The sequence below is a fragment of the Molothrus aeneus genome, unplaced genomic scaffold, assembly GCF_037042795.1.
Source record: "Molothrus aeneus isolate 106 unplaced genomic scaffold, BPBGC_Maene_1.0 scaffold_30, whole genome shotgun sequence".
NCBI classification, from domain to species: domain Eukaryota; kingdom Metazoa; phylum Chordata; class Aves; order Passeriformes; family Icteridae; genus Molothrus; species Molothrus aeneus.
Window position 1 is genome coordinate 4,191,468 of NW_027098964.1, and position 22,409 is coordinate 4,213,876.

The following is a 22,409-nucleotide window of genomic DNA, read 5'->3' on the forward strand; positions in this document are numbered from 1 at the left end:
TGGGCCCAGGGGAGCTCAGCGGGGAATCGCCCAAAATTCCCGGTTTCTGACGAAAAAAGGGGGGGGAAAACACCTTGAAAAGGAAGATTATCCCCAAAAAAACCCCATGGAAATGGATTATCCACGAAAAACCCATGGAGACCCCGGCCCCGCATGGAAAGAGTGAAATTCCCAGGGGAAAAAAGCTGGGAAAACCAGGAAAATCCCAAGGGAAACCCAGGAAAATTCCAGGGGAAACCCAGGAAAATTCCAAGGGAAGATGGCAAAATTCCAGGGGAAAACCAGGAAAATTCCAGGGAAACCAGGAAAATTCCGGGAAAATTCCAGGAAAATTCCGGGAGAAAGGCGGGAATCTCAGCCTACCTGGGCCTGGCCGTGCAGAGCCAGCTGGAGCAGGGCCGTGGAGAGCGCGGGGTTGGGCACCAGGGGAAGGGAGGGAGCAGCTCCCAGAATTCCTGCTGGGAACAGGGGGAGGAGGAATGGCACAGAAATTCCCCAAAATCGCCGTTTTTTTGCCCCAAAATTGCCATTTTTTTTGCCCCAAAATTGACGGTTTTTTGCCCCAAATTTGCTGTTTTTTTGCCCCGAAATTGCCGGTTTTTCCCCCGAAATTGCCGGTTTTTGTCCCGAAATTGCCCTTTTTTTGCCCCGAAATTGCTGTTTTCTGCCCCGAAATTGCTGGGTTTCGCCCCGAAATTGCTGGGTTTTGCCCCGAAATTGCCGTTTTTTTTGCCCCGAAATTGCCTTTTTTTTTGCCCCGAAATTGCCGTTTTTTTTGCCCCAAAATTGCCTTTTCCCCGAAATTGCTGGGTTTTTTGCCCCGAAATCGCCGTTTTTTGCCCCGAAATTGCCGTTTTTTGCCCCGAAATTTCCGTTTTTCCCCCAAGATCGCCGTTTTTTTTCCCCCAAGTTGCCGTTTTTTCCCGAAATTGCCGGTTTTTCCCCCGAAATCCCCGTTTTTCCCCCAAAATTGCCGTTTTTCCCCCAAAATCGCCGTTTTCCCCCCGAACTCGCCGTTTTTCCCGAAATTGCCGTTTTTTGCCCCGAAATTGCCGTTTTTTGCCCCGAAATCGCTGTTTTTTTCCCGAAATCGCCGTTTTTTTCCCCCCGAACTCGCCGTTTTTCCCGAACTCGCCGTTTTTTGCCCCAGAGCTGCCCCGTACCCTGCTTGGCGCCCAGGGCCCCCTGCAGCAGGGGGCTGAGCAGCAGCTGCAGCGAGGCCGGGTTGCCCAGGCTGCCCAGGATCTGCAGCAGGGAGGGCTCGGGCAGCAGCCCCTTGCCGCGGTTCAGGGCCTGCAAAGGGAACGGGAATGGGGGAACGGAGGGGATTTGGGGTCTGGGGATTGGGGTTTGGGGATTGGGGGAACGGAGGGGATTTGGGGTCGGGGGATTGGGGTGTGGGGATTGGGGGTCTGGGGATTGGGGGAACGGAGGGGATTTGGGGTCGGGGGATTGGGGTTTGGGGTCTGGGGATTGGGGTTTGGGATTTGGGGTTTGGGGTTTGGGGTCTGGAGATTGGGGTTTGGGGATTGGGGGAACGGAGGGGATTTGGGGTCGGGGGATTGGGGTGTGGGGATTGGGGGTCTGGGGATTGGGGGAACGGAGGGGATTTGGGGTCGGGGGATTGGGGTGTGGGGGGTTTGGGGTTTGGGGGATTTGGGGTCTGGGGATTGGGGTGTGGGGGGTTTGGGGTCTGGGGATTGGGGTTTGGGGGAAAGGAGGGGATTTGGGGTCTGGGGATTGGGGTTTGGGGGATTGGGGGATCCAGGGGAAACCCTGAAGATCTGGGGTTTGGGGTTTGGGATTTGGTGTTTGGGGTTTGGGGATTTGGGGTTTGGGGTTTGAGGTTTGGGGGATTGGGGTTTGGGGGATTGGGGTTTGGGGTTTGGTGTTTGGGATTTGAGGTTTTGGGATTTGAGGTTTGGGGTTTGGGATTTGAGGTTTGGGGTTTGGGATTTGGGGTTTGGGGGATTGGGGTTTGGGGGATTGGGGTTTGGGGTTTGGGATTTGGGGTTTGGGATTTGGGGTTTTGGGATTTGAGGTTTGGGGTTTGGGATTTGGGGTTTGGGATTTGGGATTTGGGGTTTGGGATTTGGGATTTGGGGTTTGGGGATTGGGGTTTGGGGATTGGGGTTTGGGGTTTGGGGTTTGGGATTTGGGGTTTGGGGTTTGGGGATTTGGGGTTTGGGGATTTGGGGTTTGGGGTTTGAGGTTTGGGGTTCCTGATCCCAGAAAGATCGGGGTGATCCCAGCAGGATCCCAGCCCTCAGCATGAGCTCCAGCGCCAAAAATCTCACGGCAAGGGAGGAGGAAGAACAGGAGGATGAGGATGAGGACAAAGATAACGATGAGGATGAGGAGCAGGAGGAAGGTGAGGATGAGGATGAGGAGCAGGAGGAGGGTGAGGGCGAGGATAACGGTGAGGATGAGGATGAAGATAAGATTATGGCTGATGATAACAATGAGGATGAGGAGCAGGAGGAGGGTGAGGATGAGGCTGACGGTGAGGATGAGGCTGCTGAGGAAGGCTCACCGTGGCCTGCGCGGCGATCAGCGCGGCCAGCATGCTGCGGCCCGAGGGCCCCGGGGCGCAGAAGGACACACGGACGCGCTGCCCGGACAGAGGGAACCCGTCCGTGGCCTCCTGGGCTCGCTCGGCCGCCTCGGGGGACTCGAACTCCAGCACTGCGAAACCCTTGGGCTGCCCGTCCTGCCCGAAGGCCAGCTGGGGACAGACGGACAGACAGGGGGACAGTGGGGACGGGGACAGACAGAGGGACAATGGGGATGGGGACAGACAGGGGGACAATGGGGACAGGGACAGACAGACAGGGGACAGGGAGGGACAAATGGGGGAAATCCCGCCCGGAACTCCAAATCCGCCCTGAATCTCTGGATGTCGCCCGTCCTCCTAAACACCTCAGCCCCAAATCCATCCCAGGTACCCAAACCCCTTCCTTCTCCCTAAACCTACCCTAATCCCTTCCTCACCCCCAAATCCCTCGGGGCTCACTAAATTCCTTCTTTATCCCCAAACCCCAAAGCCCAGACCCCTCTGTGACCCCAAACCCTGAACCCCAAGCCCCACCTGGCAGGAGGAGGCTCATGGACCCTCTGGATCACAGCCCTGAGCCCCGGGGCAGCCTGTGCCCATCCCAAAGCCCCCAAATCTCACACCCCAAGCCCCACCTGGCAGAAGGAGGCTCATGGACCCTCTGGAACGCGGCCCTGAGCCCCTGCAGGTCGCTGAAGCCCTGGGGCAGCCTGTGCCCATCCCAAAGCCCCCAAATCTCACACCCCAAGCCCCACCTGGCAGAAGGAGGCTCATGGACCCTCTGGATCACAGCCCTGAGCCCCGGGGCAGCCTGTGCCCATCCCAAAGCCCCCAAATCTCAAACCCCAAGCCCCACCTGGCAGAAGGAGGGCTCGCAGACCCTCTGGAACACGGCCCTGAGCGCCTGCAGGTCGCTGAAGCCCCGGGGCAGCCTGTCCACGCAGAGGCAGCGCGAGTGCAGCAGCTCGGGGCTCAGCTGCGCCGCGTCCACCCAGTGCACGTGCAGCCTGCGGCTGCCCAGCTGCTTCCCCAGCAGCTCCGAGCGCGCCCGCGCCGCCGAGTCCTTCTTCATGAACTCCACGAAGCCGTAGCCCTTGGAGTGGCCGGTGGCGGGGCTGTAGACCAGGAAGCAGCGCTCCAGGCTGCCGAAGGGCCGCAGCAGCTCCTCGAACTGCGGCTGCGTGAGCAGGCGGGGCAGGTTGGCCACGCACAGCACGGCCTCCGTGGGCTGCAGCTGCACCCGCAGCGGGCGCTGCCGCAGGGAGCGGCCGTGGAAGCGCCCGACCGCCGAGGCCGCCTGCTCGGCTGTGAGCAGCGTGACGAAGGCTGGGGAGAGAGGAGGAACGGGGTTGGCAATGGGGCTGGGAACGGGGCTGGGAATGGGGCTGGGAATGGGGCTGGGAATGGGGGGAGAAATGGGGTTGGGAATGGGGAGAAATGGGGCTGGGAATGGGGCTGGGAATGGGGGAGATAGGGGAGAAATGGGGCTGGGAATGGGGCTGGGAACGGGGGAGGAATGGGGCTGGGAATGGGGGAGGAATGGGGCTGGGAATGGGGCTGGGAATGGGGAGAAACGGGGCTGGGAATGGGGCTGGGAATGGGGCTGGGAATGGGGGGAGACAGGGGAGAAATGGGGCTGGGAATGGGGGAGGAATGGGGCTGGGAATGGGGGAGGAATGGGGCTGGGAATGGGGCTGGGAATGGGGGAGAAGTAGGGCTGGGAATGGGAAAGGTTAATGGAAAAATGGGGTTCGGGAGTGGGGGGGATTCCTCCAAAAACTGGGTTTGGAAAAGGGGAAGGACCAATAAAAAACCAGCTCTGAAAATGGGGAGGAATCCCTGGAGAGATGGGGTTTGGGAAAGGGAAGGAACTCCTGGAAAAGCACCCCCGGGTGGGAACAGGAAAAGTGTCCCAGGCTGTTCCCTCTTCCATGATTTCCCAGGGATCCTGGGCTGGCCCCCAAACCCCAGAGCTGCTCCTCACCCGTTCCCTTGTACTTGTCCACAAAGCAATACTTGAGCTCGTAGTCCTTCAGCAGCTCGTGGATATCCTGGAAAAAAACCCGGGAATTTCCATGGAAAAGAGAGCGGGGCTCTCAGGGAAGGAAAGATCCTTCCTTTTCCCAAACCCCGTTTTTTCTAGGATTTTCCCCCTTTTTCCAAACCCCCTTTTCCCAGTGATCCTCCCCTTTCCCTCCCACCCCCCCCCCCCTTTTTGAGGAATCCCGGCCCTCCCGAATTCCCGGGAATTTCCCGGGGCTGCCTCAGGATCCTCGCGGTGTCCCCAGTTTGACGTTCCAGGCTTTATCCCAGGGTTTGCTCCCTCAAGACACCCCAGGAAGCTCCGGCTGCTCCTCCTCTTCCTCCCGGACCGGCTCCTCCGGCTCCAGCCTTTGCCCTTCCCCAGTTAACTCCCAACCTTCGGCCTCGGGGCGATGATTTCACCCTGGGACCGGCACCGCCAAGGGAAAAACGCACCCGGGGGCGCTGCGGGAATTCCAGGCGGATTTCTGGGGGATTCCGGATTTTGGGGGGAAAAAAAACGGGATTTGGAGGCAGAGCAGGGAAAGGTTCGGGAGGAAGGCGAGATCCAGGGTGGATTTGGGGCTCTGGTCCCGGTTCTCCGCTCAGTGCCCGCATTCCCGTTCCTCCTCCCGGTTTCCCCCCTTCCCCTCAGCCCCGTTCCCGGCTCCTGGTCCCCCCTCACCTGGTTGGTCACATCCGCCGGTAAGCCGCGGATCAGCACCTTCCGCCGGTTGCGGAACTGCCGCTCGCTGTGCTCCAGGCGGCTCCGCACCTCGGCCGGGTCCAGCGGCGGCAGCTCCTCCTCGGGGGCCAGGCCGGGCCCCGCCGGTGGCTCCGCTCCGGGCCCGGGCCCGGCCCCGCTCACCGACAGCGCCGCCGCCATCTTGGCCCCGCCAGCGCCCGCCACGCCAACAACGCGCCTTCTCATTGGAGGAGGGGCCGGCCACGAGTATCCGCGGCTGGGATTGGGCGGCGCGGAAAAATACTGCGGATGAGCCGGCGGCTGCTATTGGGTGAGAGGGAGGGCTCGTTGTGTCCGCGGCTGGGATTGGGCGGCAGCGGGCGAGCCCCAAGATCGCGGATCCCTATTGGTTGGTTCCCTTGAACCGTTGAACACCCCAAAACATCCCGAATCAGTACCCCAAAATAAGCCAAATAAATACCCAAAAATAACCCAAATAAATACCCAAAAGTAACCCAAATAGAGACTCCAAAATAACCCAAATGGAGACTCCAAAATAACCCAAATGGAGACTCCAAAATAACCCAAATGGAGGCCCCAAAACAGCCCCACAGAGACCCCAAAATAACCCAAATAGAGACCCCAAAAAACCCTAAATAGACCCCAAAATAACCCCAAAAAATACCCAAAAAATACCCAAAAATAACACAAATAAAGACCCCAAAAAACCCCAAATAGAGACCACAAACACGGAGCCTTTTCCATCCTTTATTCAGGGACCCTTTGGATCCCCCAAAATCCCAGCGATTCCCCCCAAATCCCAAACCCCCGCCCCAAATTCCAGGGGATTTCCCCCAAATCCCCCCCCAGCTCCTGGGGAGGACGGCACAGCAGGCAATAAATAAGGGAATTTTTGGGAATTCCCCAAAATCCCAATAAAGTGCCAGGTTTGGTTTGGTTTTGTTTTTTTTTTTTTCCATGGAATTCCCGTTTTTTGGGTTTTTTTTTTTGGGAAAAGGCCCCAAATCCTGGGGGGCAGGAAGGAGATCCAGCCCCTCCCACCCCCCCAAAAATGACCCCAGCCCCAAACTGGGGGGAGAGGATGGGGCTGGGAATAAGGCAACAATTCCAGAAATGCACAAATCCCCCCTTTTCAACCCAAAACCTCCGGCCCCAGAGCTCCTTCACAGTGTTTGGCGGGAGGGGGGAAAAAATCAGGAATTTTGGAGGGGTTGGGCCTGGAATTGGGGGTCCCCCCACTTCCCATGGAAATTTGGGGGTTTTTTCCTTCCATTTCCTGATTTTTTGTTTTTTTTTTTTTTTTTTTTTTCCCATTCCATGGATTTTACAGGGTTCTTTTCCCCCTTTCCATGAAATTTTTGGGGGGTTTTCCCCATCTTCCATGGAAATTTTTTTTGGGGTTCTTTACCCCTTCCATGATTTTTTTGGAGTTTTTTCTCCCCCCCTCCATGGAAATTTTTTGGGGATTAGCCCCCCACCATTCCATGGGATTTTTTGGGGCTTTCCTCCCATTCCATGGGATTTTTTTGGGGTTTCTCCCCTCCCCATTCCATGGATTTTTTGGGGTTTTTTTCCCCCCTATTCTACGGGAATTTTCAGGGATTTCTGCCCCCCATCTCATAGGATTTTCTGGGGTTCCCCCCGCCCCATTCCATAGGATTTTCTGGGGGGTTTCCCCCCCTCATCCCATGGGATTTTTGGGGGATTTTTCTCCCCCTATCCCATAGGATTTTTTGGGGGGTTCTCCCCTCCAATCCCACAGGATTTTGGGGTCCCCCCTCAGCAGAGGTTGAAGACAGAGGGGGCCTGAGCCCGGTATTTCTCCTGGAAGCTCCTCAGGATGGGCACGAGGTTGGGGAAGGCCGGGCGGAACGAGGCCTCGGCCTCCCAGCAGTTCTTCATCAGCCGGTAAACCTGGGGGCAGAACGGGGAAATCCTGGGAAAACCTCCCCCAAAATCCCGGGAAAACCTCCCCAAAATCCCGGGAAAACCTCCCCAGAAATCCCAGGAAAACCTCCCCAAAATCCCGGGAAAACCTCCCCCAAAATCCCGGGAAAACATCCCCTGAAATCCTGGGAAAACCTCCCCAAAATCCCAGGAAAACCTCCCCAAAATCCCAGGAAAACCTCCCCAAAATCCCGGGAAAACCTCCCCCAAAATCCCAGGAAAACCTCCCCAGAAATCCCAGGAAAACCTCCCCAAAATCCCGGGAAAACCTACCCCAAAATCCCATGAAAACCTCCCCAAAATCCCGGGAAAACCTCCCCAAAATCCCGGGAAAACCTCCCCCAAAATCCCGGGAAAACATCCCCTGAAATCCTGGGAAAACCTCCCCAAAATCCCAGGAAAACCTCCCCTGAAATCCTGGGAAAACCTCCCCAAAATCCCAGGAAAACCTCCCCAAAATCCCATGAAAACCTCCCCAAAATCCCGGAAAAACCTCCCCAAAATCCCAGGAAAACCTCCCCAAAATCCCAGGAAAACCTCCCCCAAAATCCCGGGAAAACCTCCCCAGAAATCCCAGGAAAACCTCCCCAAAATCCCGGGAAAACCTACCCCAAAATCCCATGAAAACCTCCCCAAAATCCCGGGAAAACCTCCCCAGAAATCCCAGGATTTCGCTCCTCCTCTTTCCTGTTTGTCTCCTTCTCTCCACGTTTTTTCCCCCCTTTCTTCCCCATTTTCCTTCCCCATTTTTCCTCCTCCTCCTCCCGCGTTTTCCCTTCCTCCTTTTTTCCCTCCTCTTCCCCACTTTTCCTCCTTCTCTCCCCTTCCCCTTTTCCCTTCTCCCTTCCCATTTTCCCCCTTCTCCCCTTCCCATTTCCTCCCCCCTTTTCTCCTCCCTCTCTCCCTTTTCCTCCTTCCCTCCCCATTTTTCCCCATTTCCTCCCCATTTCCTCCCCATTTCCCACCTCGCAGGGACAATCCCTGGGCACGGGGAGCCTCTTCCCCCTCTCCAGGAGCTCAATCAGCCTCAGCACCGTCATCTGCCCCTGCGTGGCCCCGATCATCTCCAGGAATTTCTGTGAGGGAACAAACAAAAAAAAAAAAAAAAAACCCAAAAAACCCATGGGGGAAAAACCCCAATTCCAACCCAAAACCCCCTAAATTCCCACGGGACTCACGGCCGGGGGGCTGCTCCCGGGGTCGCAGCGCGTCAGGAGCTCATAGAGGGTCACCCCAAAGGACCAAACGTCCGAGGCGTAGTAGAACTTGCACTCCTTGAGGCACTCCGGGGCGTACCTGGAATCACCGGGGTCACGGCTCTGGGGTTTTGGGCTCCAGGAGGCTCCCAGGAGGCTCCCAAAAGCCCGAAGCCCTCACCAGAACACGGGGCTGTCGCCGTCCTCCCGCACCCTGTAGTACTCGTGGCCCTCGGGGACGGCCTTGGCCAGCCCGAAATCCCCGATTTTCACCACGTGCTCGTTCTCCAGCAGCACGTTCCTGGCGGCCAGGTCCCGGTGGATGTAGTGCAGGGAGTGCAGGTAGGCCATGCCCTGGAAAAACGGGAGGAAAAAACCAAATTGTGGCTGGATTTGGGAAGGCCGGAAGCGGTTCTGGGGGGTTTTGAGGCGTTTCTGGGGGAGCTGTGAGGTATTTTTGGGGTTCATCCCCTTTTTTTTGGGAATCGGCCCCATTTCTGGGAATTAAGCCCCATTTGAGGGTTGGCACTCCTGTGTTTTCCCATTTTTGGGAGGAATTCAATCCCATTTTTTGGAGTTCAGCCTCACTTTGAAGTGTCAGCCCCATTTTTCAGGGGTTCAGCCCCATTTTTTGGGGATCAGCCCCATTTTTGGGAATTCGGCCCCACTTCCAAAGGGTCCACCCCCATATTTTGGGAATTCAGCCCCACTTCCAAAGGGTCTCGCCCCATTTTTTTGCAATCCTGCCGCATTTTGGGGCTGTAACCCCCATTTCTGAGTCGTCCGACCCCATTTTTTTGGGGGAATGGTCCCGTTTTTCAGGGACCCAGCCCCATTCCAGGCTCACCTCGCAGATCTGCTGGGCGAAGAGCAGGAGGTGGGACAGGCTCAGGGGGTGCTTGGGCAGGAATTCCCGGAGGCTTCCCAGCGGGACGTACTCCATGATCAGCTGCACCACCTTGTCCCCTGCAACACACAGGCGGGAATGTGGGGACCACCCCGAGAGCCCCCAGATTCCTGCCAGGACATCGATCCCTGGCCAAGAAAACGTGGGAACTCGGGTTTTTTAAGCTCTGACCCGCTGGGAAAACCCCCATGTTTTTCTCCCTCACCCTGCTCGCTGCAGCAGCCCTTGTACTTGACGATGTTCTCGTGGTACAGCGTCTTCAGGATCTGGATCTCCCTCTTCCAGGAGCTCAGGAGCTGGGGGCTGCTCCCAGATTTCAGGGATTTCACCGCCACCATCTCCCCGGTGCCGTCGTTGGTGGGGTCGTAGCAGCACAGGCTCACCTTCCCAAAGTGGCCCTGGAGAAGGACGAACTTTTGGGATTTGGGTGGGGAAAGGAGGGTTTGGAGCTTCCCCGCGCTGGGAGGATGCAGATGGGGTCAAAAATGGAGGGGAAAAATCAGCAGGGGATATAGGCAAAAATGCGAAAACAAGGATTGAAACGTGGAATTTCGGATCCAGACAGGGAAAGGAGCCTGCCGAGCTTCCCCAGAATTGCAGAGCTCAGGACGCCACTGACCTCGCCCAGCTCCCGGATTTTCTTCAGGTACCGCTTCTGGAAGACGGTGGGATCCGACACCGGGAAGTCGGGATTCACCGACGTGACATCCACGAGGTCTGCGAGGGACCTTGGGTTTTCCTTTTTTATCCTTTTCCTCCCTTTCCCCACCGAATCCCGGGGTTTTCCTTTTCCCGCCCCTCACGGAGCGGCTGCAGCCGGGTCAGGTCTCCCCCGCCCCTTTTCCCCACAGAATCCTGGGATTTCCCCCATTCCTCGATGCAGGACCTTCATCCCCGTTCTCCCTGGGATTTTTCCCCATTCCTCCCGGGATTTTTCTCCATTAACCCAGGATTTTTCCCTGTTCCCGCCCCTCACGGTGCGGCTGCAGCCGGGTGAGCTCCCTTACGCCACTTTTCCCCACAGAATCCCGGGATTTCCCCCCTTTCCCGCCCCTCACGGTGCGGCTGCAGCCGGGTGAGCTCCCTCACGCCCCTTTCCCGGATCCAGGACCCTCATCCCCGTTTCCCCAGGATTTTTCCCCATTTCCCGCCTTTCCCGCCCCTCACGGTGCGGCTGCAGCCGGGTGAGCTCCCTTACGCCACTTTTCCCCACAGAATCCCGGGATTTCCCCCCTTTCCCGCCCCTCACGGTGCGGCTGCAGCCGGGTGAGCTCCCTCACACCCCTTTCCCGGATCCAGGACCCTCATCCCCGTTTCCCCAGGATTTTTCCCCATTTCCCGCCTTTCCCGCCCCTCACGGAGCGGCTGCAGCCGGGTGAGCTCCCTCACGCCCCTTTCCCGGATCCAGGACCCTCATCCCCGTTTCCCCAGGATTTTTCCCCGGGATTTTCCTTTTCCCGCCCCTCACGGAGCGGCTGCAGCTGGGTCAGCTCCCTCACGCCACTTTTCCCCACAGAATCCCAGGATTTTCCCCCGTTTCCCCCGGGATTTTCCCCCTTTCCCGCCCCTCACGGTGCGGCTGCAGCCGGGTCAGCTCCCTCACGCCCCTTTCCCGGATCCAGGACCCTCATCCCCGTTTCTCCCGGGATTTTTTCCCCGTTCCCCCGGGATTTCCCCCCTTTCCCGCCCCTCACGGAGCGGCTGCAGCCGGGTCAGCTCCCTCACACCACTTTTCCCCACAGAATCCCGGGATTTTCCCCCGTTTCCCCCGGGATTTCCCGCCTCTCACGGAGCGGCTGCAGCCGGGTGAGCTCCCTCACGCCCCTTTCCCGGACCCTCATTCCCGTTTCTCCCGGGATTTTTTTCCCCGTTCCCCCGGGATTTCCCGCCTTAGCCGCCCCTCACGGAGCGGCTGCAGCCGGGTCAGCTCCCTCACGCCCCTTTCCCGGATCCAGGACCCAAATCCCCGTTTCTCCCGGGATTTTTTCCCCATTCCTCCGGGATTTCCCCCTTTCCCGCCCCTCACGGTGCGGCTGCAGCCGGGTCAGCTCCCTCAGCACGGTGCGGAAGGACGGCCGCTCCACCGGAGTGTAGTTGAGGCACCGGGAGATCAGCGAGGCCAATTCCCGGCACGAAGGCTCCGGCAGCCGGTGCCTCTTCTCGTAGAAACGCTCCTTCTGCGAGAAAAACGCGGGGAAAAACTCCAAACCCGACCCCCAAATCCAGCCCAAACCAGGGAAAACAGCGGGAATCACCTCGGAGGGAGTGCGCTCCTTCAGCGGGACGTCGGCATCGAAGCAGATTTCCAGGAGCGTTGTCCCAAAACTCCACTTGTCCGAGGCCGTGCTGAGGCTCCCCACATCCCGGATGCACTCCGGGGCGATCCAGGGAATCCTGTCCACGCGCTCTGAGGGGCACAGCCCACCAGGAAAGTATGAAATGTGTGTTTTAGTTATTTATTGGGGCTGATGGCATGTCTGGGGTGTTGGTCTGTTATATATGCATATATTTTTATATATATATATACATATATAAAAATTATATATGTATGTATATATGTAAATATATATGTATATCTGTATATATGTATATATATGTATATATGTAAATATATATATTTTTATATGTATATATGTACATATATATTTATATATATGTAAAACGTGAAAGGTGAAGGGTTGAAATATAAAATACGGAGTGCTAAATATGGGATATTAAAGGTGTAAAATATGGGATATTACATAGAAAATACAGGATATTCAAGGCATAAAATGTGGGATGTTAAAAATATAAAATTTGGGATTTTAAAGAGATAAAATATAGGATTTACAAGGGGAGGGTCTGTGGCAAAAGCATCCCAGGCACTGTAATGGGATGTGATCATCCCTGACAGCAGCTTGGGGACCCAACCAGGTGGAATTCCCATACTAAAATGACAAATATTGGGAAAATTTGGGTTGGAAAAGTTGGGAATACTCTGCGAAAAGAGCTGTGGCCACAACCTATGGAATTGTTAGGGAAAGGGGGGGAAGAACAATCTGGATTTTGCCCCCAGAAATCCATCCCTGCCCTTGTACCTTCCCGGGAGAGCACGGTGAAGCTGACCCCGGGGTCGCTGAGCTTCACGAAGGGCACGGATCCATCCTCCAGCCCCTTCCTGGCCAGCAGGATGTTCTTGGCACACACATTCCCATGCACCAGGTTCTTATCCTCCTGGGAAAAGCAGAGCAAAAGGGGAAAATTATTGGGAAATAAATTTAAAAAAAAAAAAAAATCAATGATCCCCAGCACAGGGGAGAGGGAGTGAGGATGGGCAGCAGGAAGGGCGGAATGACCGTAAAAATGGGATTATCCCCTGGGAAAAGGGAGGGAAGGGTTAGGGTTAGGGTTTAGGGTTAGGATTAGGGTTAGGGTTAGGATTAGGATAAGGATTAGGGTTAGGGGTTAGGGTTAGGATTAGGGTTAGGGTTAGGGTTAGGATTAGGGTTAGGGTTAGGATTAGGGTTAGGGTTAGGATTAGCGTTAGGATTAGGGTTAGGGTTAGGATTAGGGTTAGGGTTAGGCTTAGGGTTAGGATTAGGATTAGGGTGATCCCATCTGGAGTTACCAGGTAGCTCAGGGCACTGCCCAGCTGTTTGGCCACGGTGATTTTCCACCCCACGGAGATCCGGCCCTTCTCCTTGCGCAGCAGCACGTCCAGGGGCCCGTGCTCCACAAACTCCTCCACCATGATGTCTGCGGGGAAATCCGAGGTGATCCCAGGGGAGCGGGGCTGGGAGCGGGGCGGGGAGGGGCTGCCGGGACTCACTCTCGGAGCCGCGCACGCAGACGCCGTGCACGAAGGCCAGGTGCACGTGGGACACCTGCGACATCAGGCTGGCGCTCTCGAAGAACGCCTGCGGGGACGGCGGGGGTGGCAGCTGGGCCCTGGGGCTGCTGAGGGGCCCGGAGCTCCTGGGAGCCCCATCCCAGCCCCATCCCAGCCCTTCAGGAGCCAAGTTCCAGAACCGAAAGCCAGGAGGAATTACGGCCCTCATGGATCCACATTCCAGCCCCTGGAGCCAAGTTCCAACCCCTGGATCCTTACTCCAGGCCCTGGATTCTTATTCCAGCCCTTGGATCCACTCTCCAGCCCTTGGATCCACTTTCCAGCCCTTGGATTCTTATTCCAGCCCTTGGATCCACTTTCCAGCCCCTGGAGCCAAATCCCAGTCCTTTTGGAGCCGAATTCCAGCCCTCAGATCCAGATTCCAACCCTCTGGGCCACGTTCCAGCCCTTTTGGGTCACATCCCACCCCTTGGATCCCTCTCCCACCCCTTGGATCCCTCTCCCACACCCTGGATCCCTCTCCCACTCCCTGGATCCCTCTCCCACTCCCCGGATCCGTGTTTCCTGCCCCGATCCCGGCCCTCCCAGCCCCGGCAGGGCTCACCAGGGCGATGTCCCTGTGGCTGGGGTCCAGCACTTTGAGCACCACGTGCATCTCCCGCCCGTTGTTGTTCTGCTCCGTGCAGAAATACTCGGCCTCGTCGTCGTTCCCGGAGCTCCCGCAGACGCTCAGGACCCCGTCGTAGATGTTGGTCCGGGTGCCCTGGCCCAGGTGGGCTCTCTGGGAAAAGCAGGAGCTGTTGGACCCTGGGGAGGCGGGAATCCTCGCCTGGCTCCCTCCCCGAATTCCCCCGGCCTCCCGGTGTGGGAGAAAGCCGCTTCCACGGGGATTTTTCCCTCGCTTTCCCTTGGAAAGGGAAGGGATGAAACGGCCAATCCATGCTGCTGGCTGCCCTGGGGCGTGGGAGCATCCTGGGATCTGGAGGGAATCTCTGGAAGGCAGAGAATCCCAGGAATGCAGAGAGGATTCGTCCACCACTCCAGGGACCCCAGGAAGGCAGAGTGGATCCCTCCACCTCCCCCAGTGAATCCCAGGAATCCGAGCAGTGGAAATTCCCTGGAAAGCAGCACCTGGGTGATCTCGTTCTTGCGGATCTGGTGGAAGCTGAGCTGGGTGAGGTTCAGGATCTGCTTCCCGTTGTCCTTGGCCTTCCGCGTGATCAGCAGGTCTGAGATCTCTGGGGCAGGAGGGAACGGGGCCCCGTGAGCTCCCGGATCCGCCCGCTCCCGATCCCTGGGGTGATCCCTGTCCCCACCTCCTGGCTTGGGCGGGCAGCACCTCCTGACCGTGAAGTTCTCCTCGCCGGATCTGAGGGTGCAGCCCTTGAGCACGTCCAGGAGCTCCCGCAGGGAGGGGAACTCGCGCTCCCAGCCCTCCAGCACGAAGGAGTCTCCCTTCTTCTGGATCCGGAACTGCCGGAACTTGACGGCTCCCGGCGCGCCAGGAGCCTGGAAAAGCCGGGGAGAGGCAGGAGCTGCAGCCACCAGGCTCCCGGGTCGTTCCAGAGCTCACAATTCCCGGGAATCCCGCGCCGGGAACTGCGCCCCTACCTGCTGGTGGCCCCTCTTGAGCACGGACAGGATCATGCGGTTGAAATCCAGGACGCTCCAGCGGAGGATGTAGAGCCCTTCCTCTGGCTCCTCCCGGCGCAGCTTGGCAAAAACAAACTCCTCCCTGGAAAAGGGACGGGAGAGACGGATGGGGATGAGCCCCAGGGGCGGGAAATGGATTGGGATGAGCCCCGAGGAAAGGGAATGGATTGGGATGGGTCTGAAGGACAGGGAATGGATTGGGATCAGCCCCGAGGAAAGGGAATGGATTGGGATGGGCCTGAAGGACAGGGAATGGATTGGGATCAGCCCTGAGGAAAGGGAATGGATTGGGAAGAACCCAAAGCACATGGAATGGATTGGGATGAATGCAAAGCACATGGAATGGATTGGGAAGAACCCAAAGGACGTGGAATGGATTGGGATGAACCCAAAGCACATGGAATGGATTGGGATGAACCCAAAGGACGTGGAATGGATTGGGATGAACCCAAAGGACGTGGAATGGATTGGGATGAGCCCTGAGGAAAGGGAATGGATTGGGAAGAACCCAAAGCACATGGAATGGACTGGGATGAACCCAAAGGACGTGGAATGGACTGGGATGAACCCAAAGCACATGGAATGGATTGGGATGAACCCAAAGCACATGGAATGGATTGGGATGCACCCAAAGGACGTGGAATGGACTGGGATGAGCCCTGAGGAAAGGGAATGGATTGGGAAGAACCCAAAGCACATGGAACACCCAGGGAGCACCGTGAGGACATGGAGCAGCCCCGGGGTGAGCCCTGGCACGCGGGAGAGCCGCAGGGAAGCCGCGCTCACTGCATGGGCCCGTGGATGCCGTTGTGGATGCTCAGGAGCAGCCGCGGCGGGGCCACGTCGTGGCACAGGTAATGGCTGGAGTCGGCTGTCAGACGGAAATATCCATCCACCAGCGAGACCAGGGCCAGGGCGCTGCTGGGGCAGGGCAGCAGCACCTCCTGGGAGGGACAGAGCACCAGGGTGAGCGGGAAATACACGGAAACCCTGAAAATCCCACGGGAAACCCTAAAAAACCCATGGGAAACCCTAAAAACCCACGGGAAACCCTTAAAAACCTATGGGAAACCCTAAAAACCCACGGGAAACCCTTAAAAACCCATGGGAAACCCTAAAAACCCATGGGAAACCCTTAAAAATCCACAGGAAACTCTAAAAAACCCATGAGAAACCCTAAAAACCCATGGGAAACCCTTAAAAACCTATGGGAAACCCTAAAAACCCATGGGAAACCCTAAAAACCCATGGGAAACCTTTAAAAATCCCATGGGAAACACTAAAATCCCACGGGAAACCCTAAAAACCCATGGGAAACCCTTAAAAAACCCATGGGAAACACTAAAAACCCATGGGAAACCCTTAAAAACCCACGGGAAACCCTAAAAATCCCATGGGAAACCCTTAAAAACCCATGGGAAACCCTAAAAAACCCCCGGGAAACCCTAAAAAATCCCATGGGAAACCTGCAGGAAACCCGTGGAAAATGGTTTAAAAAAACTCTAAAAAACCCATGGAAAACCCTAAAAAAAAAAGCCCTAAAAATCCCATGGGAAACCTGCAGGAAACCTGCAGGGAAATCCTAACAAAACCTGCAGGAAACCCACGGGAAACCCTAAAAACGCCCCGAAAAACCCAGATTAAACCCCTGGTTCCTCCCAGCGCCGCCTCCCCCCGCCCTGGCGGGGCGATCCCGGATGCCGGGAGGGACCGGGGAGCCCAAACCCACCAGGCACTGGTTGTCCTGCCGGTGGATGCTGATCCTGCAGTCCTTGACCACCACGTGGGTGATCTCCCGAAAGTCGCAGAAACGGCACCAGGGCGGCTCGCTCCGCTCGGCCGGCTGCGCCTCCGGCTCCCTGCTCCTGCTCCTCCTCCCGAAGTGCCCGCGCTGGGAGAGGCTTTGCTGGGAGCCCTGCAAGGGGGAGAGGAGAATTCCAGACTTTTCCTGCTGCTGGGGGGAAATCGGGACAGGCCGGAGGCCGAGGAAAAGGCTGGAGGTGCCGAGGAAGGAGATGGCGTGGGATGGGTTTGGGTGGGAAACCGGGAAAACTGGGAAAGGAACAGAGGGGGCACCCCAGGCAAAACCCAGGACCACAAACCAAAGAAAAAGATGGGATTTGGGCAGGAATGGAGCATCCCAAAGCCACCACAAACCAAGGAAAAATACAGGATTTGGGGCAGGAATGGAGCATCCCAAACACACCACAAACCAAGGAAAAAGATGGGATTTGGGCAGGAATGGAGCATCCCAAACCCACCACAAACCAAGGAAAAATACAGGATTTGGGGCAGGAATGGAGCATCCCAAAGCCACCACAATCCAAGGAAAAAGATGGGATTTGGGCAGGAATGGAGCATCCCAAAGCCACCAAAAACCAAGGAAAACCACAGGATTTGGGGTGGAATGGCTCATCCCAAACCGAGGATTTGGGGCAGGAATGGCTCATCCCAAACCGAGGATTTGGGGCAGGAATGTCTCCTCCCAAAGCGAGGATTTGGGGCAGCAATGTCTCCTCCCAAAGCGAGGATTTGGGGCAGCAATGTCTCCTCCCAAAGCGAGGATTTGGGGCAGCAATGTCTCCTCCCAAACCAAGGATTTGGGCCAGCAGTGGCTCCTCCCAAACCCGCCCCATCCCCACCCACCTCGGCGGGCGCCGGCCTCCACTGGATGCCGCCGGTGCCGGTGACCAGCACGTGGTGCGTGACCGGGCGCTCCCGTGGCGCCGGCGGCCGCTCCGGCTCCGCGCAGCCCCCGTTGGCGCGGCACGGCCCCTTCTCGCCCTCGGCCGCCGTCTCCAGCGCCAGCACCGGGAAGAGCTCGGCCCCGAAGCGGGGAGCCAGCTGCTCCAGCGTGGCCAGGTACTTGTACATCACGTCCCGCGCCGTCAGGCTGCCCGCGGCCACCGTGTGCCGCTGGAAGCGCCGCAGGAAGCGCCGGAAGACGTTCTTCATGCGGAACCGCGTCAGGACGTTGTGCTGCTGGATCTGGCGGCGGAAGGAGCGCGGGATGCAGTCCTTGAAGCTGCCGGAATGAAGGGAACCGTTCAGGGAAGAGGGGAGGGAGAGCGTGGGATGCGACGGGGAAAGTGGCGCAAAACGGGGAAAAAAATAAACAGTGAAAAAGGAGGAAAAACAAGGAAAAACCAGTGAGAACGAAGGACAAACCAGTGAAAAACGAGGAAAAACGAGTGGAAAAAAAGGAAAAACCACTGAAAAACGAGGAAAAACCAGTGAAAAACGAGGAAAAACCACTGAAAAACGAGGAAAAACCAGTGAAAAATGAGGAAAAAGCAGTGAAAAATGAGAAAAAAAAAAACACTGAAAAAGAAGGAAAAAACAGTGAAAAATGAGGAAAAACCAGTGAAAAAGGAGGAAAAACCAGTGAAAAATGAGGAAAACCCAGTGAAAAACAAGGAAAAACCAGTGAAAAACAAGGAAAAAGCAGTGAAAAAGAAGGAAAAAGCAGTGAAAATGAAGGCAAAGCAGTGAAAAGAGGGCAAAGCAGTGAGAGAGAGGGCAAAGCAGTGAAAAATGAAGGCAAAGCAGTGAAAGAGAGGGCAAAGCAGTGAAAAATGAGGGCAAAGCAGTGAAAAAGAGGGAAAAGCAGTGAGAGAGAGGGCAAAGCAGTGAAAAATGAGGGCAAAGCAGTGGAAGAGAGGGCAAAGCAGTGAAAAGAGGGCAAAGCAGTGAAAATGAAGGCAAAGCAGTGAAAGAGAGGGCAAAGCAGTGAAAATGAAGGCAAAGCAGTGAAAAAGAGGGCAAAGCAGTGAAAAATGAAGGAAAAGCAGTGAAAAATGAAGGCAAAGCAGTGGCAGAGAGGGCAAAGCCCCCTGGAAGCAGAGCAGGATCCTCACCTGTACTTCCTGGCCACCTCCTCCAGGGAAAGGCCCTTCCTGAGGGCGATGTGGCTCAGGTGCAGCACGGCCATGCCCAGGCTCTCGTTCTTGAACCTCTGCATTTCGGGCTCGCTCTGGAAATCCCGCAGGGAGGCGACGTCGTTGATGAACTCGAATTTTCCCTGCGGAACGCGGAGTAACTGGGAATAAAACTCAGCCCCGAGGCGGCTTCCGGGAGGATTTTCCTCGCGTTAATGTAAAATGCGGGACCACAAGGGGAAAAATCCCTTAAAAGGGAAACCGATCCCGCGGAATTGTGGAGTCCCACTCAGCCCCAGTGCCAGCCGTTTTCCTTTCCCACAGGGAAAACTCAGGGGGGCTTTTTACCCTTAAACAAACCCCCGGGGATGGGAATGCGGCTCCTGGGCCAAACCCAGCTGGGCTGAGGGAAACCCTCCCGTCTTCCCCCCGAGCCCTGCCCCGTTACCTGCTCAAACAGGTACTCAAAGGAGGCCCTGTCCAGCAAGGCCCCTCCGGGCGGTTTCTCCTCGGGAGAATCCCCCGTGCGCGGCGCGTTCCGGAAAACCGCCGGCTCCTGCTCGTTCATCCCGTGCCAGTTCCGGAAATAAAACCTGGAATGGGGACAGGGTGGCAGGAGAGGGGCTGGCCCCGTGCTGGGGGCCACGTCCCGGGCTCAGATCGGGGGATTTTGGGGTTTTTGTCAGGAATAAAACTTCTCGGAACCGCAGGAGAAACAGCCACGCGCTTAAAAAACAACAGGATTTGAGCACAGGGAGTGAATCTGAGCTGGGAGCGAAGAGCAGCAGCCTCTTCCTGCCTCCAGAACGGGACCATTTAAAGCTTTCCCCACCTTTTTTAGCCCTGCTGATCCCAAAAACCTCCGTGAGAGATGCTGGGGAGGAAGGCGGAGCAGTTTTGGGAAGAAAGAAGTGGATTTTTCCGCGCTGACGGAGAGGCCAAATCCAACATTTCCCCCCCTCCAACCGGGACCGGTTTTTCCAAGGGAATCCTCACCTCATCCTGAAGATGAGGTTGATGCTGGTGTCCTTGCCGATGTGGAACTGGTGGTTGGGAGGGAGCCAGATCCGGCTCTGGGGGTCGTAGAGGGCGAAGAGGCTGTAGCAGAGCGGGGTGATCCCTGCCAGGAATGGGAAAAGCCAGCTGGGACCAGGGCTTGGCTCCCAAAATCTGAAATCCCAGGGGCTTTGCTCCCAAAAACCGAAATTCCAGGGGCTTTGCTCCCAAAAACCAAAATCCCAGGGGCTTTGCTCCCAAAATCTGAAATCCCAGGGGCTTTGCTCCCAAAACACTGAAATCCCAGGGGGTTTGCTCCCAAAACGCTGAAATCCCAGGGGGTTTGCTCCCAAAACACTGAAATCCCAGGGGCTTTGCTCCCAAAAACCAAAATCCCAGGGGCTTTGCTGCCAAAAACTGAAATTCCAGGGGCTTTGCTCCCAAAAACTGAAATCACAGGGGCTTTGCTCCCAAAAAGCTGAAATCCCCCTGTCCCCATCTCTGTCCCTGTGTCCCATCCCTGTCCCATCCCTGTCCCATCCCTGTCCCCTTTGGGGCTCACCCAGGCTCCGTGCCAGGTCGATGCAGATCCCCCTGTCCCTGTCCCATCCCTGTCCCTGTGTCCCATCCCTGTCCCATCCCTGTCCCCTTTGGGGCTCACCCAGGCTCCGTGCCAGGTCGATGCAGATCTCCCTGTCCCCATCCCTGTCCCTTTGGGGCTCACCCAGGCTCCGTGCCAGGTCGATGCAGATCTCCCTGTCCCCATCCCTGTCCCTTTGGGGCTCACCCAGGCTCCGTGCCAGGTCGATGCAGATCTCCTCGGCGCTCAGGGCCCCCCGGCCGTACACGCGGCATCGCTCGCGCTCCTCGTCCCCGCTCCAGTGCAGCAGCACCTTCAGCCCCGCGCCCGCCGGGAACCCGCAGCCCTCGGGCTCGGCCGCGGCCCCGCGCCGGCACAGGGACATGGCACAGGCGGTTCTGGGGGAAAAAATGGGATTGAGATCCAAAAATGGGATTGGAATCCAAAAAACGGGATTGGGATCCAAAAATGGGATTGGGATCCAAAAATGGGATAGGGACCCAGAAACGGGATTGGGACCCAGAAACGGGATTGGGAACCCGCAGCCCTCGGGCTCGGCCGCGGCCCCGCGCCGGCACAGGGACATGGCACCTGCGGTTCTGGGGGGAAAAATGGGATTGGGACCCAGAAACGGGATTGGAATCCAAAAATGGGATTGGAATCCAAAAATGGGATTGGAATCCAAAAATGGGATTGGGATCCAAAAATGGGATTGGGACCCAGAAATGGGATTAGGAACCAAAAACGGGATTGGGACCCAAAAATGGGATTGGGACCCAGAAATGGGATTGGAATCCAAAAATGGGATTGGGACCCAAAAATGGGATTGGGACCCAGAAACGGGATTGGGAACCCGCAGCCCTCGGGCTCGGCCGCAGCCCCGCGCCAGCACAGGGACATGGCACAGGCAGTTCTGGGGGGAAAAACACGGGATTGGGACCCAAAAATGGCATTCCCAATGGGATTGGGACCCAAAAATGGCATTCCCCATGGGATTGGGACCCAAAAATGGCATTCCCCATGGGATTGGGACCCCAAAACCAGCATCCCCAACAGGATTGGGACCCAAAAAATGGCATTCCCAAAGCTGGAGAGTGCCAGGGACATGGCGGCAGCTTTGGGGGAAAAAGCAGGATTTGGCACCCAGTTCGGGGTGGATTTGGGGATTTTCAGGAGGGATTCTGGACCCATTTCAGAGTGGAATTCTGATCCCCTTCAGAATGGGTTTTGCACCTGTTCCAGGGTGGATTCTCACCCTTTTTGGGATGGATTGGATTTGTTTCAGGATGGATTTTGATCCATTTCAGGGTGCATTTTTGACCCACTTGGGGGTGAATTTTTGACCCGTTTTAGGCTGTATTTTGACCCAATTTCGGCTGCATTTTTGACCCACATCGAGAGGAAACTTTGACCCATTTCAGGGTAGATTTTGACCCACTTCAAGATGAAATTTTGACCCATTTCAGTCTCTCAGAGGACACTCCCCCCCCCGGCCCCGGTTGGTACCGGCCCCTGCCCCTCTCCCCCCGCGCCCCGGTTGGTACCGGCCCGCGGCCCCTCGCGGGGCTGGTTCGGGGCCCACCCCCGGTTGGCACCGCCCCTCCCGGTTGGAACCGACCCTGTCCCCCGTCCCGGTTGTCACCACCCGCCGTTATCCCCCCGGCTGCCGCCGGTCCGTGCGGTGGTACCGGCGCCCCCCCCCCCCCGGTCCCCCCCGTTGGTACCGGCCCGGCCCGGCCGCCGCTCCGGCTCCTCGGCCCCGCAGCGCCGCCGCCTCCCATTGGCCGCGAGAGACGCGCGCTGCCATTGGCCGGCGCCGGAGCCAGGCCACGCCCGCACCCCATAGGCGGGGCCGCGCCTGGGGGAAGGCTCTGATTGGCTGAGGGGCGGAGCTCTAGAGAAAGGGAGGAGCCCGAGATGCGCAGGTAAAGGGGGCGGGGCCTGAGGGGAACAGCTGGATCCGAAATGGGAACAGCTGGATCCAGACTTGGGGGTCGCACAGCTGGAACGAGGAACGCAACTGGGCCCAAAGTGGGAGTGGGACGGATCCGAACTGGAGGGTGCTGGAAGGGGCACAGCTGGATTTAAACACGGGCACAGCTGGACTGGGATCCAAACTGGGGGTTTTTTTTGGGGGGTGC

At 57.2% G+C, this 22,409-nt stretch overlaps 2 protein-coding genes across 2 annotated transcripts in view; both read right to left on the reverse strand.

Annotated features, from left to right (window-relative positions):
- The window catches only part of RAVER1 (ribonucleoprotein, PTB binding 1), an 11,985-nt gene extending 6,478 nt beyond the window's left edge, over window positions 1-5,507 (reverse strand). The window contains exons 1-7 of the mRNA XM_066570251.1: window positions 5,262-5,507; window positions 4,539-4,605; window positions 3,411-3,880; window positions 2,534-2,725; window positions 1,164-1,293; window positions 364-458; window positions 6-46 (exon numbers count right to left, since the gene is read on the reverse strand). Of these exons, the coding sequence (XP_066426348.1) occupies window positions 6-46; window positions 364-458; window positions 1,164-1,293; window positions 2,534-2,725; window positions 3,411-3,880; window positions 4,539-4,605; window positions 5,262-5,507 (1,241 nt within the window). The remainder of the gene's footprint in view (window positions 1-5; window positions 47-363; window positions 459-1,163; window positions 1,294-2,533; window positions 2,726-3,410; window positions 3,881-4,538; window positions 4,606-5,261) is intronic.
- A 553-nt stretch (window positions 5,508-6,060) lies between these two features.
- On the reverse strand, window positions 6,061-22,012 carry TYK2 (tyrosine kinase 2). Its single transcript, XM_066570337.1, has 24 exons — window positions 21,993-22,012; window positions 20,476-20,666; window positions 19,689-19,812; window positions 19,141-19,285; window positions 18,672-18,835; window positions 17,461-17,839; window positions 16,544-16,729; window positions 15,601-15,758; window positions 14,773-14,896; window positions 14,478-14,670; window positions 14,293-14,399; window positions 13,766-13,942; window positions 13,141-13,228; window positions 12,940-13,067; window positions 12,410-12,545; window positions 11,588-11,739; window positions 11,359-11,509; window positions 9,952-10,049; window positions 9,538-9,730; window positions 9,273-9,391; window positions 8,607-8,779; window positions 8,408-8,525; window positions 8,195-8,305; window positions 6,061-7,196 (listed from the first exon to the last, which is right to left on the reverse strand). The coding sequence occupies exons 2-24, from the start codon at window positions 20,651-20,653 to the stop codon at window positions 7,062-7,064; spliced, it is 3,537 nt and encodes a 1,178-aa protein (XP_066426434.1). The 5' UTR covers window positions 20,654-20,666; window positions 21,993-22,012; the 3' UTR covers window positions 6,061-7,061.
- Between the last annotated feature and the right edge of the window lie 397 nt (window positions 22,013-22,409).

Bases quoted from the DNA above. Each gene is read 5' to 3' on its own strand.
- TYK2 (XM_066570337.1), bottom strand. From the start codon at position 20,653: ATGTCCCTGTGCCGGCGCGGGGCCGCGGCCGAGCCCGAGGGCTGCGGG. The intron at 13,229-13,765 runs GTGAGCCCTGCC...CCGTCCCCGCAG, and splicing joins GCCACAGGGACATCGCCCTG to GCGTTCTTCGAGAGCGCCAG. The intron at 9,392-9,537 runs GTGAGGGAGAAA...TGTGTGTTGCAG, and splicing joins GGGCTGCTGCAGCGAGCAGG to GGGACAAGGTGGTGCAGCTG.